The following is a 27,858-nucleotide window of genomic DNA, read 5'->3' as shown; positions in this document are numbered from 1 at the left end:
TAATTTGAGAAAAAAAAACTCTAAGTTAACATGCGTATCTTTATTCCTTAGAAAATAACATGCTTTTAAAAATCCATTTTGACGCCCATTTTTTTTTCAATTGAATGTCCATTTTTCGAAAAACAATAAATTCTGTTATGTTAAAAATATACGTTACTTTTCTGATAAGGAAATCTCTTAACTCAAAAATAACAGAAGCCGAAAAATTCAATTATTATTACATGTTAATTGCATCAAACTTTATTTATTTACAGCCCAGGATTTAGTTAAAACTCCTTTTTGCATCTGAACACTGAAAAATAGCTGATATTATATTTCCATATGATTCGTCACAAAGCACATTAATGATGTATGTCTAGGTATTACTAGTAAGATATGGAACATAAATGAGCGCAGAAATTTCTCATTTTTACTTTTAAGTTCATCTTTTGCTGCCTCTCGCGTATTTAAAGCAACACATATGTGCAGTATAAAATTGAAATTTTAATCTGTTATTTTATAATCAGCAGAAGTTAACATTTGATAAAGTCTGTATAAGAAGACTGCAGTTGAAGGCATATTCAAGCAAAGATTAAGTTCACTTTCTAATCTGCGTGTCAGAAGTTAAGTTACAGATATCAACTATGTTTTTTTCCGTAATAATAAGCTTTCGTATTCTTTATAACCAACATCAGTGGCGTAGCTAGGGTGGGGCAAGAAGGTACATCTGTGCCCAGGCGCAGGATTCAGGGGGCGCCAAATTGATGTTATGAAATTTTAGAATGAAATGTTTTCCATTCTTGGCACATAGAAAGGGTTTCAAAATCTTCCTTTGTCCCCGGGCGCTGAAAACCTACATAAGTAGAGGAAAAAAGGACAGTTCTGGCTCGGGATCTTAGGGATCTGGAGTTGAGGGAGCTTCCGAGAAGGAAGGCTGTGCCGTGGGAGGAGGCTTATCTGAAAATGGAGACAGGGAGACTTATCAGAAAGTGGATGCGAGTAGAGTAGTTGCTACGTCACAGAAAAAGGACGTGTGCTTAGATTATTTTCTTTTTTAATTTGGTGATTTAGGCATGGAGTAGTTATATGATAATGTGTAAACTTGCTTATTTATATTGAGTTCTTAAAAACGTATATCAAGTAGGTGTTTTAAGTGACTGATGCAGTTATTATCTTGAAACAGATATTAGCATATAATAAAATGTTTCCTTCACAGTATAACCTCTTCCGAAGATAATTATTTTCTTACTTGTATTTATCCTATGACTGAATATCTTCAAAACTGCTACATGTCATCACAATTTAATAAGAGATTATATTTTACTGATTTATCGGAGGTGATTTCCCTTCGTTAATAAATTTTTAGCCTTTGTGTTTTTTCTTCGTATTCCAACTGTTTTACTACGTATATGATGATTATCTCCTAGTTACCCTGAATGAGGATTATTTTCGAATTTAATGATTGAGTGATCCTATACACTCAGAATTTTACCTTATTTCTTAAATCTTCTGTTCACAATATCACATATACTTTCCGTAATCTTCATTACATTACTCATTTTTATTCTTAAATTCATTTTACCCAGAGTTTTTTCAGACTTGTTAGGATATACTTTTAACTTATTCGTTATACTTTATGATTGTAATTACTAAAATACGCATTTTCGTGTATTATATTATTCAATGTTAGACGTAATTTTTAACTTTTTTCGTTCTTTCCAACGTTAGCGATCTTCAACATACCCCGTATTTTAACTTATTTCATACATTTTCTAATCCTATAGATGACTTGTATTTAATTTTAGATGTAACATTTCTAGCTTGTTTTGTACATTTTAACCTTCACACTATTTAATATACTCAAATTTTTAACCACTTTATATTTTCACACTATATATACATGACTTTTACTTGATTTCTCGCATACATTTTAACCTCCATGATTTCTATTTTAGTCCTAATTTTAACATAATTCCTGCATTTTCATATCATATACCTGACTTTTATTTAATTTTATGTGTAAATTTTAACTTATTTTCTATTTTTTAAGGTTTTTATTTTCCAACATACTCTGAGTTTTAACTAATTTGCTACATTTTCACACTACGTACATGTCTTTTACTTCATTTCTCTTATACATTTTAACCTTCATAATTTCCAATATAGTCCTAATTTTAACATAATTGCTATATTTTCACATGATATACCTTATTTAATTCTAGATGTAAATTTTAACATTTTTTCTATATTTTAACGTTTTTAGTTTTCAACATACTAAGAATTTTAACTAATTTGTTAAATTTTCACATGACTTTCATTTAATTTGTAATGACTTTCATACGTTTCAACCTTCCTAATTTCGAACAGGCTCTTAATTTTAACTTAATTCCTCTATTTTCGTACTATGTATATGAGCTTTATTTAATTTTAGATGTTATTTTTAACTTGTTTCGTACATTCTGAACCTTCGTAATTTTGAATTTTAAACTTTAATTTTAAACATTTTACTTTAATTTTAAACTTGTTTATTACATTTTTCTACCATATGCCTGACGTATTTAATTTTAGATGTAAAATGTAACTCCTTTTCTATTTTTTATCGTTTTTAGTTTCCAACATACTAAGACTTTTAACTAATTTCTTATTATTTCACATGACTTTCATTTAATTTGTAACGACTTTCATACGTTTAAACTTTCTAATTTCAAACAGGGGCTTAATTTTAGCTTAATTCCTCTATTTTCTTACTATGTGTATGAGCTTTATTTCATTTTAGATATTATTTTTAACTTGCTTTGCACATTTTATACTTTCGTAATTTTTAAAGTACTCTAATTTTAAACTTGATTATTACATTTTCCCACCATACGCATGAACTTTAGATAATTTTAGATGTCATTGTTATACTTTTCTGACACTGGGTTTCTTTCTAGTTTCCAACATACTCTAAAATTTAACTCTGTTTTACAATTTGTGATTGTAATTGTACTTTTTATTTTACTATTTCAGCTAAATTAGCATGCTTAAATTTCTTAATTCTAGAGATAGATTTCGATTAAGCATTTTATTTTACAACCTTTAGCTGCTATTCATATCCAATTCGCTGAATAACCCTTAATTACTTCATATTTTATAGTACTATTTTAATTTGCCAATTCTACAATTTAATATTCGGCAGGATTTATAGGATTCCTTGCCAGTGTGGTTTAATTTACATTGGCCAAACTAAGAGAGCCTTAAAATTTCGCGTCAAGGAACATGAGGCATATGTTAGAAAAAAAGAAACACAGAAGTCTTCTGTTGCTCAACATTGTTGGTCCGAAAACCACACTTTCAGTTTTTGTAAAAGAAAATAATGTAGTATCTGGTTGTCGTTATGGTAGAAAGTGTTATTCAAAAGTTTCAGAGTGGTAAAATATGATTGTGAAATGACGTTTTATGAAAATAATCAATGTAATTCTCAATATTAGAAATTAAAATAGTCAAAACTAGAAGTCTTTTACGCAATGTGAGCATGAAAGCCATTGAAAAATCTGTTGCAGAGGTATAAAATTTAACTCGAAGATGAAAATTGTTGCTTGCATGATTAAACAATATCAAAATTTGGTTTAAATCTAAATCACTGAGTGCTACATATAGATGTGATCGTGATTGTTTCAAGTACTTTGAGTAGAAGATATCCTGTTTTTTAAGTAAAATTATTTTCCTTTTCTGATGAAAGTAAGTCTAAAGCTAAATCTTTGAAAAAGTGAGATATATTCAGATTTTTGTCTGTTAGAAGAAATGCGCATGCCTACAGAAAAATAAAATAGGAGTAGGACTGAATTTTCTCGTTACTACAAAAGGGTATATTTAGAAAATAAAGGAAAATTTCTAAAAACGTTCGTTCATTACCTTACTCTTACTTCTTAAAAGTTGATAAGTTATAAGCAAAGTCTTTTTAACCGTATACAGCTTATATGAAATGATTTGTTACTCAGGTTTTATATTAATGCATTACAATATTTTACATTTCGTTTAATTATTGGTAATGTTTTACTGTTCCTAATGAGTAGGATTTTCTTAATGTGTATGTGGATATTTAATTGCATTTTCCTAAACAACGCTTGGGAGTAATTTTATAATATGTCGCATAAATATGCTTTTCTTTTAAAAATCCTAATTGAAAGTTAATTAAAATTATTTAGTATTAAATGTATGTAAAATGCTAATTGTACTACAGAATGATTCATGACGTTTTTGTGTATACTGACAAGGGTAGATAAAGTGAACTTCAGGTTTTTCTCACTGATAGTAAATCTGGAGCCGATAAAAATCTGTTATAGACTTAGTTATGACTTAGGTCAATATAGGTAAATATATTGCTTTCTATCAACACATTTTCTAAACATTTCTTGGGAATTCTGGATAAATAACTTAAATTAGGTAAAGGTTATATCCTCATTTAGGTAAAACCTTAAATATTCTACAGTGAAAAATGCTTATTTCATATTTAGTTCTTAATATTAAGAAAATAGTTCTAAGATAGTTATTCTCTAGTGTGGTAATACTACTGGAAAAGTTAAATGATTTATATGGTGTTTGGAGTTAAAGAAGAAAGTGTTTGGAGTTAAAGCAGAAAGAGGTAATATTTAGCAAATTACAGTTCTCGAAAATGGATAGAAAATTCCTATAATACAAACATATATGTACAATTATAAGAAAACATAATACTTATTTGGGTGTAATTTTTTTATTGAAAATGAGTTATTCCTTATTAGTAAGGAATATTTAACTGCTATGTTGAGTATTGTACGAAGAAATTTCTGTATTTGTGATGAAGAAGGTTAAAATATTCGAAATTGTAGTGGAGATTTGGGTAAAATGTCTCTTACTCTTTGGTTCGTATATTGGTAATTGTATATGTTGTGTAAAGTACTTTAAAAGATTTCGTTCATAAGAAAATAAATTGGTAAATAAATTAATGCAAACTGATATTTTCGAAAAGAACATTTTAGTCTAAGAAATTAAAAAATAGTCTAGATATGAAATTGTCTAGTGAATTATGTTGGAACTGAACTAAGTTAAAAAAATGTGTTAACACTATGCGTTAGAAATAAATGCATATCAATAAAACAAACTTTCAAGAGATCAAATGGTAACCAATGGGTAAAATCAATGGTCATTCATCTTTTATTCAATACTGGGAATGTTTACCTTAGAAATTTCTTTTATACATGTAATGTCAAATTTCATCCATTTCACATTAAATTCGTTCATGAAGGCAGAAATATCTGTACTTAGTGTAGGAAAATGTAATAAAGTGAAAATTTACATAGTCGAGACATTTAAAGTGATGTAGAATGCATTAAATTAGTACAAATTACTGAATTAAAAGGTACTGAGCGTTCAAAATAATAAGAAAGAATTTTGTATGAGTACATGAAAGAATGAATATGGGTCTAAAATTATGGATGAAAGTTGAGATTTCATTCTAAAAATCGGAATCTATCAAACTAGCTTCATGAGAATCAAGATACAAAACTGGACATTGGTAACACTGAAGAGCTTAAAAACATATATTTAGATATAAAGGGTGTTAAAAATTAAAAGGAAATGCTAGAATATGCATGAAATTTTAAAGTTTGAAAATGCGAATGAAGTTAATAATGAAGTAAAGTAGTAGGATAAGTCATGGTAAGAGTACTACAGAATGATAAATTGTAGAATTGGCAAATTAAAATAGTACTATAAAATATGGACTAAGTAAGGACTATTCAACGAATTGGATATGAATAACAGTTAAAGATTGTAAAATAAAATGCTTAATTGAAATCGATCTCTATGTTTAAGAAATTTAAGCGTGTTAATTTAGCTGAAATAGTAAAATCACAAGCGCAATTAAAATCAAAAATTATAAAACAGATTTAAACTTTAGAGTATGTTGGAAACTAGAAAGAAACCCAGTGCCAGAAAAGTATGAAAATTACATCTAAAATTATCTAAACTTCATGCGTATGGTAGAAAATGTAATAAACAAGTTCAAAATTAGAGTACTTTAAAAATTACGAAGGTATAAAATGTACGAAACATGTTAAAAATAATATCTAAAATGAAATAAAGCGCATACACATAGTAAGAAAATAGAGGAATTAAGCTAAAATTAAGAGCCTGTTTGAAATTAGGAAGGTTGAAACGTATGAAAGTCGTTACAAATTAAATGCAAGTCATGTGAAAATATAACAAATTACGTAGTTAAAATTCTTAGTAAGTTGAAAACTAAAAACGTTAAAATATAGAAAAAATGTTAAAATTTACATCTAGAATTAAATAAGTCAGGTATATCATGTGAAAATATAGCAATTATGTTAAAATTAGGACTATATTGGAAATTATGAAGGTTAAAATGTATAAGAGAAATGAAGTAAAAGACATGTACGTAGTGTGAAAATATAGCAAATTACTTAAAACTCAGAGTATGTTGGAAACTAAAAACGTTAAAAAATAGAAAATAAGTTAAAATTTACACATAAAATTAAATAAACGTCAGGTATATGATATGAAAATGCAGGAATTATGTTAAAATTAGGACTATATTGGAAATCATGGAGGTTAAAATATATGCGAGAAATCAAGTAAAAGTCATGTATATAGTGTGAAAATATAAACTGGTTAAAAATTTGAGTATATTAAATAGTGTGAAGGTTAAAATGTACAAAACAAGCTAGAAATGTTACATCTAAAATTAAATACAAGTCATCTATAGGATTAGAAAATGTATGAAATAAGTTAAAATACGGGGTATGTTGAAGATCGCTAACGTTGGAAAGAACGAAAAAAGTTAAAAATTACGTCTAACATTGAATAATATAATACACGAAAATGCGTATTTTAGTAATTACAATCATAAAGTATAACGAATAAGTTGAAAGTATATCCTAACAAGTCTGAAAAAACTCTGGGTAAAATGAATTTAAGAATAAAAATGAGTAATGTAATGAAGATTACGGAAAGTATATGTGATATTGTGAACAGAAGATTTAAGAAATAAGGTAAAATTCTGAGTGTATAGGATCACTCAATCATTAAATTCGAAAATAATCCTCATTCAGGGTAACTAGGAGATAATCATCATATACGTAGTAAAACAGTTGGAATACGAAGAAAAAACACAAAGGCTAAAAATTTATTAACGAAGGGAAATCACCTCCGATAAATCAGTAAAATATAATCTCTTATTAAATTGTGATGACATGTAGCAGTTTTGGAGATATTCAGTCATAGGATAAATACAAGTAAGAAAATAATTATCTTCGGAAGAGGTTATACTGTGAAGGAAACATTTTATTATATGCTAATATCTGTTTCAAGATAATAACTGCATCAGTCACTTAAAACACCTACTTGATATACGTTTTTAAGAACTCAATATAAATAAGCAAGTTTACAAATTATCATATAACTACCAAATGCCTAAATCTGCAAATTAAAAAAAGAAAATAATCTTAGCACACGTCCTTTTTCTGTGACGTAGCAACTACTCTACTCGTATCCACTTCCTGATAAAGCTCCCTGTCTCCACTTTCAGATAAGCCCCTCTCCCACGGCTCAGCCTTCCTTCTCGGAAGCTCCCTCAACTCCAGATCCCTAAGATCCCGAGCCAGAAGTGTCCTTTTCCTCTACTCACACATGTATATTCTTAAAGCATCAAAAGTCAAATTAAATTGGAATCAAAACAAAGCAATTGCCCAACAATATTAATAATTGCAACCGTGGATAAGAGGTCATATATTGTATCGATAGAAATCAAAATTAATACAGGAATTCATCAGTGGAATAAAAATTTACAAAATCATAAAATTTGACGCGTGATGCACCTTTTACATTCAGTGCTTTTCGCATATTTTTTCAGCATGCTTGACAACTTTTTTTTTTCGATAGCTAATGTTAAATTGTGATTTCTTTTTCTTTAGTGCTTCCAGGCCCACGAGTGGCTGAGCGGTAACGTCGCTGAACACTGGTAGTTCGGTCCGAGGTTCGAATCCCGCGAAGGGGCTGGCTGCATGGGCGTTTTCGTGGTTTTCCCCATGTGTAACGTGTATACGAGCCAGTTTCCCTTAAAAAGTCCTCCACGAAGGCATCCCTCTCTTGAGGCAGATAGCCCTCGTGTGCTTTGCCATAATCTAATAAACCAAACCAAACTTAGTGCTGCCATTGCCATTGACATTCTTCTAATTCTTTCGTAAACTGAGATGCGTTTTAATAAACACAGTTACTTATACTGAGATATCGCACACTCGAAAAAATTTAAATAAAGTGATATAAAATAATAAATAAATTATTTGAAAAAGATATTATGTTAACAAGGTCACATATTTGAAACCACATATTTGAAACAAGGAAATCTCATTACGCAAAAGTCAAAGAAGCAGGAAAATAAAATCATTGTTACATGTCTCCCTTCAAGTCTATATATAAAAAGGAAATTTGTAAGTGTTCAAGATGATTTAATTTATATTTCACGTGATGAATTAGTGATGCTTGAAATAACAGAAGATTGAAAGAATGAAAAAAAAAAATAATAGTAATGATAGAAAATAGTGATTCTTGAAAGCTATTTTTTTTTTGAGTGTGTGTGAGGGGGAGGAAGGGCCAAGGATTGTTGATGTCATTTCTGAACTAGTATTTTTATTCACAGTGGATCACATCTTTATGAAACTAATTTTATTAGCATGCGGCAGTTTGAATATGCATTGGATTTGTAAAGTTTTTAATTTTTTTTATATTCTATCCGTCTGTCTGTCTGTCTGTCTCTCTCTCTCTATATATATATATATGTGTGTGTAAAAGGTAGTTTTGGCGAAAGATGAAAACAGTCACTTTATATAGTCATAGGCCCTGAAAAAACTGCTGTGTAGACGACTGGAAATTGCGGCCTAGTGGATGATCGGACGGAATTTTGGAAGAAGCACAACCAGCTTTGTAATTAAACATCATTTCTTTTTCAATGACGAATTTTCAGCAGAATTTTCTTAATTGGTAGAACACCAGAGGTTCTAAATTCTCCGCGCAGTTTTAGCACAGGCTAAGTGAAACGTTGCCAGCAGGAAAACGAATGGTTGAAAGAGGATGTGTAGTTAGTTATTTCTCCTACAATTTATAAGCTTGGAAATCCTCTGTTTTAGTTTTAAACAGCGATTGGGCAAACGTTTCCAGAAACACGGATATACTTGGAAAGAGTGACGTCAGTGACGCGCTATAGATGCGTTGAAGAGGGTTGTATTTTAATTGAAAATTTGAAATTTAAAGGTCCATTGCTAAACAAGTGTCTTTCAAATTCCATACTTTACATATTATATATGCGTATATCGACGGTGGCGCCGCTTAATGTCGGTCTTTGTATTGATTTTATGAGCATGACTGAGTAAAGATTCTCGGTAGGTGCTTAAGGCTGCGCACTGGTCTCTTAAGTGGGCATTGCTATGCACCCACGTCAACGGACAAGAAATAAATATCTATATCTAGCTTTAAAATATTGAAATTCTAAAAACAGCAGTAATATTACGCATCATCCTGTTTTGGCCTTGTTTATATCTAACACGAGTATAAGACAGTATTAGGTTTCAAAATCAAATCTTCCTTGGATAGTATGAAAAGAAGAACAACAATTTCTTTTAGATTGTGTAATTTTGACTATTTCCTTCTTTTGTGAGAAGTAAATTTTTTCAGAATTAAATTTAATTGGGAGATTTTATAAAGAATCCTTTTGATCGTATTAAATCAAAATAAAGAGTTCAGGTACAGAATCGGATTTTTATTTCTAAAAAATATTAAATCACAATCGTGTAAAAATTTCTGTTTATAAACAAAACTAAAGTTTGAAAAAATTCATGTGTATAAAATGAAGAAGAAATTAAGGAAATTAATGAAAATTTTTAATACTTACATTCATAGCTAGTCAGAGTAAGCATAAAAATTTATATACGAGTCATAACGTACGTCGTACATAGTCATAAACATATATTTTGATAAGAGTATTTTTAATGACAACTGAAAGCATTCCATCTGATCTATTCATGGCTATATTTATTGTTCTGTTAAATACCGAATCAATAAATTAAAAAAAAGTTTAAATCAATATCCATATTCTTACTCTTTAGATGATTACATTTTGCTTATAAACCCGTGTTAAGCGTGTATTCTGTGTTAATAAAACATTTCTTCATTTAAAGACTCATAATTCTCGAATTCAAAAGAAAACCGTATGTTAAGTACAAGTAGTACTTTTCAGATGTTGAAATACGAGTACTTTGAAATTATAAAAGCAGAGAAATTTAATAATTATTGTAGTATGTCTTCCTAGAATAAAAGTTTGAAGTGTGTAAAATCTTATCCTTTAGCTCACAGATTTTAGCTAAGCTTCCTTCTATATATTTCAGCCCAGAAAATTAGTCGACATTATATTTTCTTTTGATTAACGCTGAGGAACAGCCAATATTATTATTCTCATTTCCCTATTTACTAATGGAATTTGTGATATCTAGGTATTACTAGTAAGAACTAGAAATTTAATAAACATGCAAACTTCTCATTTTTATTACTAAGATCTGTTTATGCACAAAACCAATACTACATTTTTCGAGAAACTTTATGTAAAATTTTTAATAAAGTAAATAACAAAATTAAGATATTAATGAAAGTTTTTGATACCTCTATTCATAACTAAGTAAAAATATAACAATAATATAATATGTCCTGATGCATTTCGACTATTTAGTACAACGTTTGTGCGAAATATAAAACTGAAGATTTTAGTTTCTTATTTTTGGTTCGCCAGAAGTTAGCAATTGATACAGAATTTTATAATCAAAACACATGCCATCCACCATTCTTCCATTCATTTATACTGATGCTAAACACAAATTCATTAAAAGATAATGTTCAGTTCCTAGCTCTTAAACCGACTGTAAAGCGAAAAATGAATTTCTTAAAAACGTATTAGAGAGATCAGCCACGTTTTGTTCATAATAATAAACGTGTTTGTCAGTTATGATCTACAGAGGTCATACGAAAAAGATGGCAGCAGGCTTATTTTCTTTTTTAATGGCTTTAAAAGTTTTTGCTTTAGTCACGTTGTTTCACTTAGTCACATTTGTTAATTTATAATCACCACAAGATAAGATTTGATACAGAAAGGGAAAGATTTTGTGTAAGGTAAAAATATTTTCCGAATCAAAAATTATAATCCGTCTGCATCTGAAGGCTTATTCAAGCAAAGATTAAGTTCACTTTCTAGTTCATTAATTGCCTGTCAGAAGTTAAGTACGAAAGCGGAAAATGAATGCCTCTTGAAATAATGTTACAGATATCAACCTTGTTTTGCGCGTAATAATACGCTTTCGTGTTATTTATGACCTACATACAGCTTTTAAGAAATGCAAGAGCAGGCGTATTTTTTAAAGGGCTGGTATTAGACATGTATGTTCTGAAAGTTCAGTTTGAATGTTTCTTTATTTGAGGTGCAGTCTTTTCTGAAAACATTTTCAGTACGGCACAAAATAATGTGTAAACAAGGAAAAAAAATTCGCGTTCCTTATATTTTAAAATTTCAACTCGGCTAAATATCCATGCATTGTATAATTATTGCCTTCTACTATATTTCTAATTGTTTTCTAAGCACGACTTTCTTTTAATTAGTTCAAAAGACTTTTTTCCTTAGTCAGATTATTTAATGTAATACTTTTATAGTCTGGAGACTGTCGAAGACGTTGCCGAGGGAGTAGGATTGATTTTTTTTTTTTTTTACATTTCAGCAACAAACGTTTTAGAATCAGGCCAATGTAACACTATTTCCCACCTACAAAAAAATTAAACTTTGCAGCCTCGCTGTTAAAATTAGATTATGCTTTAAAAAAGTACATTCGCATGTTTTAAAGGAAATATTTTATTTTAATATAGCAAAACTATAAGTGTAAAGTATACTATTTATATAATATTATAACTTGTACGTGAATATTATATCTGTGTTATAGGTATTCATTGTTCTGGTTAGTTGCACATGACTGCGTATAGCCGATCATTATATTCTGATTAGGGTGGCATGTATATTTTAAGTTGGACTTTATTCTGGTTGCTTGGTCTGCATGGTTGGTTTAGTTTATTCTGGTTGCTTGGTCTTAGCTGTTCCCATATCAAAATATAGGGTTAATAGCTATATCTAACTCTGAAATACTGTAACTGTAAATATAACGGTCAAAATACTTGCAATTTCTTTCTGGAATTGCTTATGTTTGTCATGTTTTTATACCAGTGATAGGTTTCAAAATCAAAGCTTTCCTGGATGGAATGAAAATAAGGATTTTCGTAGAGAGAAGAGTAAAAATATACTATGAATGCCCATAAACGTCATAAGTTGGTTACAAATAATAACTAAGATTATAAACATGAGGGCAAGCTTAACTCAGTTTAGTACACTTTCCCAGCTTAGTAATGTCACACTTGCAATAACTAAATGATAATCTGAAAATCATCATTTATTACCTTGATAAGAATTTAGTTTACATTTTAATCTAGTTATAATTGTTTGATTAACACGTTCAATTTTACCGTTAGTGTGGGGTCTATTTGGGGTGGTTAATAATTGTTTTACGTTGTGATTCCTTAAAAAGTGCTTAAATTTTGAAATTTAAAGTTGTAAAAGCAGCATTCCTATCACTTAAAATTTTCTTTGGTACCTGAATTTGAAAAATGTTTCTTAAGCAATTTATATAAGTATCAGTAGTTACACTTTTAGAAGCAAAAGTCCAAATATACATGGTTGCATGATCAATAATTATGTGAATATACTTTTTAGTAGAATTATAAAAATTTAAACCTCCAACAGTATCAACAGACAATATTTCAAAAGGTTCACTGACCGATGGTAAATTTTGCATTAAACCAAATTTCTTTTGTTTACTTTTCTTATTAAACTGACATACTTCACAATGCTTGCAATAATTTCTAACATCTTGAATAATTCCTGGCCAATAATATTGAGGATTGAGGACACGCCAATATGACCAAATTGTAGATGTGCTTTTTCGAGTAAGTTAGTACGAAGAGACATTGGAATTACAATTTTATACAGTCCTTGTTTTTTAATAGTTAATACATCATTCATTTTCTTATATTTAGGATTACAAATATTGTCTAAATTTTGATATTCTTTTATTTCTTCTAATGATAATAAATTAACTTGCAATCTTAAATGCTGACAAATAGGATTTCTAGATAGCATGTCAGCTTCAACATTAGTGGATCCCTTTTTATACTTTATATCAAAATTATAGATAGATAATTTTAAACACCATCTAAATAAGCGACCTTTAGGATGTTTTATATTTTTAAGCCAGACTAGAGCAGCATGGTCAGTATGTACAGTAAAATTATTACCTGTAAATAATAATAAAATGTATCAATTACATCGATAATAGATAAACATTCCAGCTCAATAATTGCATAATTTTGTTCATAAGATCTTAACTTACTAGAATGAAAAGCAATTGGATGTAAATTATCATCAGGATGTTCTTGTTTTAAAACAGCACGAACAGCTTCTTTAAAGGCATCAACAAATACATGACAAGGATATTTAGGATTAAACAAAGTTAAAATAGGCCTAGAAATTAATGCAGCTTTTAATTTTTGAAAAGCTATTTGACATTCATCAGTCCACTTATAGTGGGTATCTTTCTTAAGTAAATTTGTTAGAGGAACTCTAATTTTAGCATAATTTTGAATAAATTTATGATATACATTAATACTTCCTAAAAATCTTTGCAACTCTTTGACATTTTTAGGGGGGTTGCAATTCCTTAATAACCTCTATATTTGCATTACTGGGCTGGTATTGACCTGCTTGAATTTTATATCCTAGAAAATTTATTTTTTCTTTAGCAAAATTACGTTCAGATTGGTTTAATTTTATATTTTCTTTTTCACATATATCAAATATTATTTTAAAATGGTTTAAATGTTCATCAAAATTTGGAGAAAATACTATAATATCATCAAAATAATTTAAAGCAAATTGAATTTGATATTTGTTTAAAATTTGTCTAAGATCTCTTTGAAAAACAGCTGGGGAAATCTTCCAACCAAAAGGTAGTCTAGTAAACTCATAAAGTCCAAAATTTGTAGTAAATGCCAATTTTTCAATATCTTTTTCATTTAATGTTATATGCCAATAGCCTGATGCTAAATCCAATGTAGAGAAAATTTGTGCATTTGTTAATTGATCTAATACAGCATCAATTCTAGGAATGGGCTCAGAATGAGCTTTTGTAATTTGATTAAGCTTTCTTTAATCAATACACAACCTAGTTTTTGCCTGTTCATCACGCTTATAAGCTAAAGTTACAGGAGCAGCATAAGGACTGGAAGAAGGTTTAATTATTCCAGCATTTAACAACTCATCTGTTTGCTTCTTAATTTCACTATTATCTTTAGGAGATGTTCGATATGGCATATAGGCTATTGGTAATTCAGAAGTTAATACAACTCTGGGAGGGGGGTTCAATCTTTATAAAACCACCATCATATTTACTTTTAGCAAATATATGATTATAACTATTCAAAAATTTTTGTAATTTACTGTCAGAATTTTTTCTATTTTCAAAATAATTACCATAGGTTTTAGTACTAATATCACATTTACATACAAAATTTTCACTATTTTCTAAATACTTACCAGGTTGTTTAGCATTGATATCATTTTTACATACAAAATTACTTTGAAAAAACTTATCTAATTTAACAATTTTACTCACCTGTTTTCTAAACTGATAAACTTGATAATTATAAAAATTCAATTGTAATTTGAACAGTGAAACACAGGATGAAGATAAAAATAAATAATTTAAATTAGACTTTACCAAAAATATTACATCATTAGGGAGTTTACCTATTTTACATGATATTTTAATAATACTTTCTACATGAATCTGACTAGAAGATAGAGAAAATAATTTGCTATTAGATTTATCTTCAACTTGTTCAAAGGTTTTACCAATACCCTTAAAAATATTGTAAGAAAGAACGTTTACCTGAGAACCTGTATCTATAACCCCTGGTACATTTTGTTGTTCAGTTTGGAGATTAACTTTAGAACATAATCACCTTTTCTGTTCATTTTTTGGCGCTGTGTTATGATAGGTTAAAGAAGGTATTGGCTGATAATTAAGCGGCCTATAAGGATATTGAAAAGGCCGAGGCCTATACTGATTTGGTTGAAATGGCCTAGCGGAATATCTAGGTAGAGCTTGCCTCGGAGCAACAAATCTGTAATCACTTCTTGCACTTTCTACTCCGTCCAGTGGCACTGAAATTGGGAAAAGTTTTCGAGCTAGTTCAATCTTATTTATTTTCTGGGTAGTGAGCAGCATCCGCTGTGCTTCTGGAAGACCCTGACTAAGGGCTTCAACCATTGTAGAATCATTCAGTTTTACACTAGATGCATATCTTAATTTATTACGAAATTAGAGGTGATTATTATTAAATTTTTCTTATGTGACAGATGCAAAGTCATTAAATGTCACCTCTGCACTGGAAAAGTATGTACTGAATTTCTCTTTCACTGTTTCCCAGTCCTTGACTAAACACTCGCGAAAGAAGTATGCAAGTGCTTGTCCTCTCAGGCACTCAGAGAATACTAGTGGTTTGTTCTTATCTTGAATATTTTTTGCGTTGCATTTTTGTTGAAACAGCAGAATGCAATTATCCACAGGTATATCACTTTTGGATCCATCAACAATAGCAAACTGGGATTTTGTTGCATCGATAGCGGCTACTGATTCTTGCGTATTTGTCATCGTGGCTTTAGCTCTTGTCTCCATTTTTGAAGCACCGATAATCAGTTTGCACAAAACTCAGATTTGAAGCGCCACATTTCGTAGCCGACAAAGAAAAGAAAAGCACAGGGAGATTCGCAGATGATTGTCACTTGATGTCCTTGACTCTGATTTACAGTAGACGATGAATTTAGAAAAATAAATCCAGAGGAGCTCTTTTCAGACAGAATAAATCCTAGCGGTTAATTAATAAGTTGTAATATTTTGGTAGTCGGGCACATGAATGAAGCTTGGCAATGAAACGACGACACAGAAGGTTAATTGTCTTGATTCCACATCTTTATTCATTTGAAAGGCATATTATCACCCTTAACTAAATAGAATTAAATTCAATGCGTCATAGTATTCTAACTAATGAAGGCAGATGAGAGAGCAGCAGCGTAGATCTTAATAGCAGTCGGAGAAAGCGGTCTCTCTCTAACGCAAATACTGACTGACTGACTGACTGATAACTTATAGCCAGATTACTTCTGAGATCAGTAGTTTATCTGGCTCAATCAAATTTATGCCAGATGGGCGCAATAACATAGAACTATCTTCACATAAAAAATATACTTGGAGGCGCGAGTTCTCTATTTATAGAAGCGGTTACGTAATAGGCTGGCATGTTCTCAAAAGTACTGGTCTAGGAGAAAGATCCTGAAATTGCGGAAAGTTAATTAGAGGTTGCTTGTTCGCATAGAGCAAAGCCATCGTGTTTTTTTTATATTTTGCATATATATATTAATATTATTTTTAAGTTTTCTATTTACTAGTATTTTAGTTCTGTCAAATGGTCAAAGGGGATGAAATTTTTACTACTTGATTCTATCAAAAATACAGAAAATAAAGAATATCTGAGCTCCAACTGATTAACCTGTAGACATAATGATGCTCCAAACAACCCTAATGCAAGAAAACAGCAGTCGCTTTGAAAAACGTTTAATTCTGTTTACTCCATTACTTGAAAAACTTGCAATCTTGTTTACATTGGACAAACTAAACATAATCTTAACATCAGAATCAACAACCATAGATCACACATTAAAAAGTTTGCAATCAGTAACAGCACTATTAATTCAACCACAAAGGAGCTGGAACATTTCAAATTTCATGATTTCAACACTATTGCTATTAAAATCATAGATATTGTTCCTAATAATAATAATAATAATAATAACTTTAAAGGAATCTCTTTATATGCTACAGTATAGGACGCTTTACCCATATGGATTAAATTCATCGCTCAATAAAAAGTCTAAATTTAATTCTACAGTTTACGAGTAGTTCAGCTTTCTCAGGAGGAAAAAAAAAAAAAAAAAAAAAACACGAAAAGGAACCAGATGAAAAAGGAAGAAAGTTACAACATCTAAATTTACCTCTGTACTGCAATCAAAATAGAAAATGTTTGATTAGCCTAATTTTAAGAAGAATGTTATTAACAATTTGTATTCATTTTCTCACAAACATCTGCTTATCATTCAAAATTTCTTCAAAAATAAGTTTAAAGGAAACAGCATTATCGAACAGCATTAAATAGATTTTATCAAATTTAAATTTAGCTGCATTTCCACTAAGTACTAAAGAATTTTCTGAACTATCAACTTTCTTCATAAAAGTTTTAATAATATCAATCTGCATAAGATCTTTCAACAAGCTCAATTAAAATTTCCAGCAACAGACTTTAAAATAATAGTGAGCTTTAAAATGCAACAAAGAATTACCAATTACAAACAAAGAATTAGCAATTACATTACCAACCACCATGAAGAAAATTGTTCTGCAACTTGATAGTGTAATGAAGAGGAATTTTTACCATATGTCTATGAACAATATAAACATATAATTACAGGAAATCTGGAAATAGTACAGGGGTAAGAATTAAAGCAGCTCATGAAAAAAGCTGTAAAATTTAGACAAGTGAAATACATTTCTAAATTCAATTGTTTCGAAAGTATTTTAGCAGATATTGACAACTTCATGTTGAAAGCAAGTTCTCTTCTAAGTTCACCAGCTCAACGTTTTGAGGAATGGAAAAATGAAATGATAGATCAAAGTAAAAAGAAGATAAATGAATTATTTCAGAAAATTACGCTAGTGGGAAAAAAAAAGTTTACAATTACCAAAGTTGATAAAGCGAGCAAAATTGTTAGTGTTTTATGAAAAAACGTTCTATAATTCTCTTATTGAAAAGGAACTCATTAAATCTGCAATTTATCGTATTTAAAAAAAATAAAGAAACGTCAACTATCAACAAAAATAATGCATTTCACACACACACACACACACACAGGGAAAAAAAAAAAAAAAAAAAAAAAAGAAGGAAATTTCTTCTTTTTACTGCAAATAATAGATTTGCCAATTTATATGCTATTCCAAACTTTCATAAAAGTCCTATCTAATTTAGATTTTTTGCAAATATTATATGCAATTTATTGCATTAGAAATTTTAAGAAGAATTTTGATTATATATTTGCTAATCTGCTTAAATTAATACGTAATATTATTTTTGAAAATGTCAATGCTGAAAAACACTATTGTTGGATTATTAACGATAACTTGCAAATAATTGAAAAAAAATTGAAAAACCAAAGGTTTACATTATAAACTGCTATGACACTGAAAATCTTTATACATCTCTTCCACTTAAAGACATCTATGAATGCCCTCTAGAGCTTCCAAATTTTTTTACTTGAAATGCTTACTGTACTAAATTTACAAAAATGGAAAGAATATATCTATTTCTCGCTTTTTAATAACTTTATCAAACATGCAAACACTCTTTACATGCAAACAGATGGTATTCCAATGGGAAATTCTTACTGAACACACTCACGTAATCTATATTTATTTACGAAAGACTATGAGTTTCTTAAACAACTTTCAGAAGATTATTTCAATAAATTTTCTTATATATTCAGGTATATGGATGATATGATTACATTTAACAATTATCATCTTATTGAAACTAACGATATTTATCCCAGCTTTTTAAAACTAAACGAGATCAATAAGAACCCGCTATTTATAGATTACTTGGATTAAGGAGTATTTGTAATCTAAAGGAATTTAAGCATTTTAATAAAAAAAGGAAATTCAATTTTTCTACAATTAAACTTATAAATTGGAAAACCAACATCTCTAAAAAATTTATTGCAAAACAGTTTTAATCAAAGTGCCCGTATTTAAAAAGTATGCACATAAATTGAACAACATCAATCAGAAATTCTTTTTTGTACTAAAATTTTACGAGAAAATTAAATTTCAATTAACTTCATGAAGAGTCAACTTAAAAAAGTTGGAGTGGTCTACACCCTATACATTTTTTAAGGGTTTTTATTCCCCTTTTTATTTTTATTTATTTATTTTTCGTCTGAAAGCTAAGTAACAGAGGGATAAAGAAGGATGACTTGAAAGGATTTATAGTTTTAGTTGAAAATATGTAGTATTTACTGTACTATTTTTCTTGTCTATATATTTATTAACTGAGGGCCTACTCTATTTTCAGTCGTCATGATAAGCCCAAGAAGTTAAAATTTTACTCTTTTCTAATATGTACCATTCTAACATTCAATTTATGTCACTTTTTTGCATATCTGTGTGCCCAAAACTCCAACTTTCGTTGATTTTCAAATGATTTTGTTTTCGGTAGGTATTCGGAAGACGAGGAAAATGAAAATCCTCCCAAAAAAGTAAAACGGTAAGTGATTTTTATTTCTTTTGTTTTTAAAACTAGTTTTGTTTCAGAATTAAGACGTGTATTCCATAGAGTTCATTTTCTTACTTGAATAAGGCGGAGGCGCAGCAGGGCTATCTAGCTAAGGGTATGGATTTTTTTTCGGAGGATATTCTTAGGGAAAATTTCTCATATTTACGTTGAAAATGGGAAAAAACCGTGAAAAATAAGCACAGAAAAATAACAGTGGCCAATAGGCATGTATGAAACAACAACACTATCTACAAAGCGCCATGTCTTGAATAATACTGAACTTTTATGAATTTTGCTGCAGTTCTTGTCGACAGGAATTCAACAAGAATTGATATCACAATAGTCTGATTTCACATGTTTCGCTTTAATCGTTGTAAATATTGCCTCATAACTCCTAACGGCATTAAATAAGCCTTGTTATTTAAGTCTATAAGGCTATTATAAATTACGTAGCGCCTCTCAGCGAACTTGTATGCCAAATGTAAACGGTAAATGTAACTTAGCATTATTTTGTCATTAAATATATTTATTCTAGGATAAATTGTCTTGTTTGAAAGACAAGAATCGTGCGATGACTTAGGTTCTTATTAATGTAATTTAAAGTTTTTCAACCCAAATTATCTGATAAAGTATAGCAGTGATAACTCTGTAGCTATTATACTTCATAATTTCTGTGCATTATAAAATGTTATGCATTGTAAACGTTACATATTGCTTTTATAGTGTATCATTGTTATGAGTAGTTTATTTTGTATATCTCTTCTAAATGTTTACCAGCCCATTTTTGTTTATGCCTCATTATTACTGAATGTTACTCTAATGCATTTTAAGTCAGTTACGCAGCTTATACTGTGCCTTTCCTTACATTTTCCTCTTACAACCCTCCTCTCCATTTTGTGCTGTACAAAAATAGGGCGTTACGCGAAACATTTTGCAAGCAGAAGTGGTAGAAAACAAAGAAGCAGTTACAGTTATGTGGGATGAAGCTTTAAACTTCATCATAACTTGAAGTTACAGTTATGTGGGATGAAGCTTTAACCTCTTTTCATCAGTATCTCTCAAACCAGGCTATGGCATAAACTAATCGTTTGACCAAATTTTTATCTTATATAAAAGGTCTGAAATAAAGATAGCAAAACTAAAAACAGAAGAGAAGCAGGCGAAAGAGAAACATAAAATTAGCAAAGCAACTACCTTATTTCTTATTTGTTCTATTCACGAGAACTATTCGAGTGTAATTTGTAAAAGGGTTCTGATAATGAAATTTCACAAAAACAAGCAATTGCTAATGAATCTCCAAATCAGAATCATTGCAAAATTGTAGCCTAAATTGCAAAATATCGGCAATTTTGGCTTAAATTACTTCTGTTTCATTTCTTAATTTAGCTGCATATAAATATTTGACATGCAAGATAAATAATTAGAAATTCGGATAATTGATATTGTAACTCCTGCCTCTTGATGGGTATACATTAGTAAAAATATGCTATTCTTTGAGGAAAAAAAAATTCTTTCCTAGATACAAATTTAAAAACATTTTACACTTTCGTATTTGTATTTGCTTAGCAATAAATAAAATTAGTACGCTGTTATTAATTAGGTTATCAATTAGTACGAGCATTTCTTTTTGGCATATTATTACACGTTTTATTAACTCTAGTGGCATTATTATTTATAGATATCTGTTAATTATAGATTCAATATAGATAGCGTTGGTGGTATTTTTTCTTGAAGTATTAGAGTTCCATTTAATAAATTTAATGGTTTTAACGGTGAAAAATTCTTTTATCTTACGGTGTGGTTGTAAGTTTTGATGGTAATATCCTAATTCCCCTTAATCATTTCATTTATTGGTTTCATTTAATTTTAAGCACTTCGGATATATATCTTCCTACCTATATGTGAAGTTTAAGATTTTACGACTATTGAAATCTCTTATGAATTCAAAAAAAGTTAAATTCATAGGCGATTTGAATAATCCTTAAATTTTCAAAAGAAAAGAGAAAAATGTTGTAGTATCTAGTTGTAGATTACTTGATGCCTATGGATTTCCCAGTACAATTTGTCATTAAAGTAAAGTAAAATTTGTTACTTATTATGTTATCCATTTTTGTTAAGATAATAGTGTATCAAATGTGATCCATTTTTCAAGACAATGAGTCCCTTTTTGTCATTCTTTAATTTTTACATTTTCAAAAGCTGTTTTGAAAAGTGAAATGAGTTTATGTGTATATCATTAATAAGAAGTGCTTATTTCCTTCGGTTTTAAATTAAGATGATTTTTTAGAATTTATTGCTTTATTACTGCATGACAATAATACTTTTCTTTACCTTCCAAATAGCTTTGCAGTTCGCTCATATTTATTCGTAATTTATTATTACGTATATTTTATTTGTATTCCTATGTTTACACGCATTTATTAACTGTCACACTAGTTTTGGATGTATGGTGCTAATTTTATTAAACACTTTGCTGTTTTGAAAAGCAAGATTAAATTTACACAGTTTTATCTCACCCCAGATTTATCTGCTTTAAAAAAGTCAGTTGTAATTTAGAGTTTCGGATTTCCTATAGCTAACATTCTTTTCCCTGTGTTTCCTTAAAATGCTTTATTTCCTGAAAAAATAGCTTTATTCTTTCCAAAACATAAATATGCCTTATGCGTATGCTATATAAATATTTAACCTTCGAGGTAATTATGAAAGTGATTTTGATTCATTTTTGCTCTTCAGTTTGCATTACTTTATGCATTTTTATGTGCTAACAAATGATCCTGTATTTATTTCAATTTCAAATGATACTTTTTTAGGGAGGTGAAAGAAAAAGAGGAGAAAGATAAAAAGGAAGAAGAAGACCATGATCAGGGGGGGAGTAAAAGTGCGAGCACCTAATATCCCCAAAAAGTAATTAAAATTTGTTTTATTCTTATTTTATTTATTAATTTTTTTATTTTTATTTATTTTTATTTTATTTTATTTTATTTTATTTTATTTTTTTTTATTTTTTATTTTTATTTTTTTTGCTTTTTAAAATTATTTTTCTTGTGTATGTAAGAGTATTATGTTCCTTAGCGTTTGTGTTCTTATTTGAATATGTCAAAGCATAGGAGAACAGGACTTTCTAAAGGAGAAACTGGCTCGTTATTTACTGCACAAATAGAGAAAACTTGAAAACTGAGCACATGAAACTAACAATGGCCATTAAACATGCATTTGACAAGAATACTATCTAAAATGCGCATGCACAGACCGGAAGCGTCTGGATTTGAATGCGCTTCTTGTTGACAGAAATTCACCAAAAATTGATATCAGAATAATTCAGTATCAGACGTTTTCCTTTTATCATTTCACATATTGCCTCATAATACACTCATGTCAATAAATTAAGGATAATGCAAAATCAGGCAAAGGAAGAGTTAGAAGCCAAACAAATTTGACTTATTTGTAAAGCTTATTTATTAAACAAAAGGTAAAGAGCAAAAGATGCTATATGTTTGATATTATTAAAAAAATTAGCGATTTTTTCTCCCTGGAGCAAATTACAAAAAAAAAAAAAAAAAAAAAAAAAAAAAAAAAAAAAAAAACTATTTTAAAAAAACCAATATTACATGGTTGGTATGATTGTTAATACATTGTATGTCTCCCAGACGATGCAATACAGTCCGTACAACGCCTAGGCATGCTGAGTATCAAATTATCGATCTGATCTTGGAGGATATTACACCGCTCAAAAAGCAGTGCTCTCCGAAGTTCCGGTAGACATGTAGGAGGATGTTGACGGGCTGCAACTCGTCGGCCAAGCATATCCCACACGTGCTCTACTGGATTCAAGTCCGGTGAGAATGCTGGCCAGTCCATATGGGTGATATCCTCCGATTGAAGGCATTCACTTACGATGTTTGCACGGTGAGGACGGCCGTTGTCATCCATAAACACAAATTGTGCGCCCATGTAGCCCCGAAACAAACGTACATGTTGTTCCAGAATGACGTCCCGATAGATTTGGCTTGTCATGGTTCCAATTTGAACATGCAGGTCAGTTCTGGAACCCAGAATAATTCCACTCCAAACGAGCACTCCTGCACCACCGAAACGATGTCGTTCAATGATATTTTCTTGGTGGTAACGGGTACCTGGAGCTCTCCATATGAAAGTCCGGTGAAAATCAGACTGCAAGCTAAACCTGGACTCGTCGGAAAACATCACACAAGCCCACTGTTGCGGTGTCCACAATGCATGCTCTCTACTCCAGGCTAACCGCAGGCGACAGTAAGTTGCAGTAAGTGGAACGCATCTGACAAGTCTACGAGCATATAGACCAATCTGCCCTAAGCGTCTGTACACGGTCTGCCTTGAAATTGTCGTACCAATGGCTGAAGAGAACTGACGAGACAGGTCTGAAGCTGTGCTCCGCCTGTTTCTTTTGGCAGTAACTGCCAAATACTGGTCCTCATTCGGCGTTGTAACTCTGGGGCGACCTGTGCTGTAACGTCTACTCACATTACCATCATCTTGGAATCGTTGCCAAAGCCTGGAGATGACTCTCTGGCCAATTCCAAGTTCGTCTGATACTTCCAGTTGGGTACGCCCACATTCCAGACGGCCGATAATTCTACCACGTAAAAAATCATCCAAATGCGTCCTTTGTGTCATAACTATTCGGTTATTGCACTGAAATGCTTATACAGCGCCTGCGAACAATTTTACTTCTTTGCCTGTATTCCTTATATATCACTCTCTTACACTCTCGTCATTGTGACGTAACATCGGTGTCATCTGGTTACTTCCTGAAATTTGCATATAATTTTTGAAGATGTGTGTAGTGATTTTACAGGTGCTATATTTATTTTAGAGTTCGATTTCGGCGTGACTCCGAATTATCCTTAATTTATGGACATGAGTGTACTTAATTGCACTAAATAAGCCCTGTCCTGTAAATATATATTATTATTGTAATCTGCTTAATGAACCTCAGCAATATAGCATACATCTCATATGCAAACTGTAAATGTTGATGATAACAGTAATACATTCTGTCATTGTGTATATTCGTCCTAGCACAAATTGTCTCGTAAAGGATAATGAGAATCGTGCATTGGTTTCGGCTCTTATTAGCATTAAAATGTTCGAGCAAAAATTATCTGATAAAGTACAGCAACATTAGTTTTGTGGCTATTATAGTTCGCCGCTGCTTATGTATTATAAAACATTAAGTATAGTGAATTCTGTATGTTGCTTTTTATAATGTATCATTGTTATGAGTTGTGCATTTTGTTTATTGCTTTTCTAGCCTTATAAAGACAGAATTGCATTTCATAGCCACGATTTTTTTTTCTTTTTAGCCCAAAGGGACAATTTGCCCAGAACGGCTATTAATTTCGTTTTGACATTTTGCTTTGGTTTGGCATTTTGCACTGTAAATGGCGTTTCACTTTTCAGATTGTTGCCACCAAATATTAGAACCCTGCATTATATTTAAAGAAATTAAAGAATGAAGAATCTACTTGAATGTATGTTTCTCGTACTGTGAAAAAACAACGGTACCTAGAGACATCAAATTTTGAATAATGTAGTCCTCCACTTGAATATGGGCATCTGGAAGCCCAACTTTGGAATTTATTAAATTATCTATTTCGTATTTTGTAACGAATTTTTGATTAACAAACTCAGCGATTTCAAAGCAAGCAATGGCAACATTGTATGGAAGAAAAATATCAGAAATTCTAAAGATATGCTCTTTTTAAATTATTTTGTGATATAGCTGTTGAAATGAATTTTATGGTTTAAGTGCGAAGAACAAGATACTTAATAAATAAAGGTAAAACACAAAGCAATAAAAAAACGCCCCTTAAATTCTGAATGCTTTCAGATTTTTTATTATTTCTTTTCCTTTTTATTAAATAAGTATGATATATTATGCAGTAACTTAATAATATAATGCAATGGTCATGAGTTAAAACATAACACACTACGTAATAACGATACTAAAGCATAATACAACAATTTAATAACATTACGGTTGTTTGGTGCCCTAGAATATCTGTAATAAAGTAATATTTATATAGAGTTTAAATACTTTTTACTTCAAAATGTGAAATTCTGTGTTCATTACTGTACAATGGTTATTATCGAATATTATTAGTGACTTTGATGTTGATATTGTATATAATGTTACATTTCGTAATAAAGATGCTGTATCATGATACAAGATTACACTCACATATTTTAAAGCACATAATGTGCTGTTGAAGTTAGGTGTTACACTTATAACAACATAAGCCTGTAATGCAGGATATCTAATCCATCAATGCGACTCATATGTGCAGCTCATTCGGCAATACTCAAACACATTACTAAAATAACAATACAACATTTTGATATATAAAAACTATTCGTATTTAACTTATGTAAACTATTTTTATTTGTAATTGTAAGTATTCTTGGATGTCATTCATCACGATCACGAACTTTTACTTTAGAAGATGTTTGTGAACTATAAAAATTGAAAATCAGTGAAAATATACGAATAAGAAGCTATTCGGTATATATGCGTTTCCTGTGGGTTATAGTTGTGCCCTGTAGCAACAGAATTTTTGCAAGTAATTTATATGAAATACATAAGTGGTAATACGCACACTGCTTATCATGCAGTGTGAATGAGAAAACACTTATTGAAACTGATATTTGATCAAAACGCAGTTAGTTGGTTGATTTAATTTACGATAAAGCGATCAGCAGAGAATTAGATTATTTTGAAGCAGCCGACAGGAAAAATGAGGAATGCTCTCACCGGGATTCAAACCTGGACCTCTCGAATACGCGCCGAGTGCGCTACCGTTACACCACGAAGGCTTGCTGCAAGAAGGAAGAAAATATCTTGTATGCTCCCCTTTTTAAAGGGCGACCGGATATTAGGGGACCTAGTCGCCAAATCCTGGTGGTGATGAATTATTGTCCGCCACCTTTTTTTATTCGGGCGCCACTGTAGAGACATTAGGTTATATTGAAGCAGGAAACATGAAAAATGAGCAATGCTATCGCCAGGACTCGAACCTGGACCTCTCGAATAGACGCGAAGTGTGCTATCGTTACACCGCGAAGGCATGACGAAAGGAGGGAGAAAATACCTTGTAAATCGACAGCTGTTTATGAAAGGAAGGTCTTTTCATAGCATTCTTGCTAAAGAAAACTGACTTCTGTTCGTGTTATATGTAATGAAATTTTGGAAAATGTCCATGCAGCCAACTTTTTATCTAGAATTTGAATAGTACAAAATGTTGAATTATGAATGTTCAGGACTTCAACATTACTAGGCTGAACTATATTTTTCCATTTGCATTTGTTTGAATTCTTATACATGAGAAAAACCTTTCGTCACTGCTGGAAGTAGATTGCAACGTAAACTATTGCTGCTGTTTAACTTCAAATGTTGATTTAGGGATATGGAAACAGTTTTTGTAGACAATCTTTTATTACATTTAGGGTACATATATAAGCAGGCTTTGTTGAAACAGATGAGTGTAAACTGAATTTGAGAGTATTTAATTGACAGAAGTTATGATGTATTTAATTTTAATAAAGAATTCATCATATATAATTTTTATACAGGGTCTAAATTTCTCTAATAATCAGCATTTCTAATACAATAGCCATGAAATGGTTCATTGTGTATTTCCTAATGACAAATTTGTTGTATTTCTTAAAGCATCGTTTCAGAACATTGAAAAGTTTATGTTATAATACTTTATATTAAATACATATATTTTCTTACACTTAATGTTTTTTAGACACGAAGAGTGAGATATTAAATTCTTGATATACATTTTAAACTTATGTAACTTGCATTTTATATGTTCTACATGTTGTTATACCACATAGTAAAATAGCTAAACTTTAATGCATTTTGAACTAATATGAATATAATAATTTTCTTTTTAGATCAACATGAAGGCTGCATGAAGCTGCAGCATGAACGCTTAGAGCAACATTTTCATGTTAATTGTTAAAATCTTAAGGAATATAAATAAATAAAATAAAAATAAAATTGTTGAAAATTTGTAACTGTGTTATTAATGTGCATAATGTGCCTTAATTATTATAATATTTTTTTTGTGTTACTTCAAGTTTTATAACAATTTATCTGAATAATTAATTGTAATTAAAATGCAAATATACTTTTGATTAAATTTATCATAAGATTTCATAATCAGGTTATTATTACAGTTAGATGCTGTTTTCTTTTATTTTGTATTAACAGCATTTTAGGGTGCATGCATGCACTTTTTAAATGTATAGTATTGTTGCGTGCGTACGGGTTCGTTA

General features: G+C 30.2%; 1 protein-coding gene across 5 annotated transcripts in view; it reads left to right on the top strand.

The window, feature by feature from the left end:
- Positions 1-27,592, top strand: part of LOC118204584 (uncharacterized) — a 144,616-nt gene extending 117,024 nt beyond the window's left edge. For all 5 annotated transcript variants that reach the window (XM_085808812.1, XM_085808814.1, XM_085808810.1 and 2 more), the window contains 3 exons: positions 19,480-19,527; positions 22,347-22,440; positions 27,475-27,592. In XM_085808812.1, the coding sequence (XP_085664938.1) occupies positions 19,480-19,527; positions 22,347-22,428 (130 nt within the window). In that variant the 3' untranslated portion in view covers positions 22,429-22,440; positions 27,475-27,592. The remainder of the gene's footprint in view (positions 1-19,479; positions 19,528-22,346; positions 22,441-27,474) is intronic.
- Positions 27,593-27,858: the final 266 nt, after the last annotated feature.

This window comes from Stegodyphus dumicola, chromosome X2, assembly GCF_044657685.1.
Source record: "Stegodyphus dumicola isolate Sdum_Otavi_A_Nest chromosome X2, ASM4465768v1".
Taxonomy (NCBI): domain Eukaryota; kingdom Metazoa; phylum Arthropoda; class Arachnida; order Araneae; family Eresidae; genus Stegodyphus; species Stegodyphus dumicola.
Note: the sequence above shows the minus strand (reverse complement) of the source record. Positions and strands in the feature narration are given on the sequence as shown.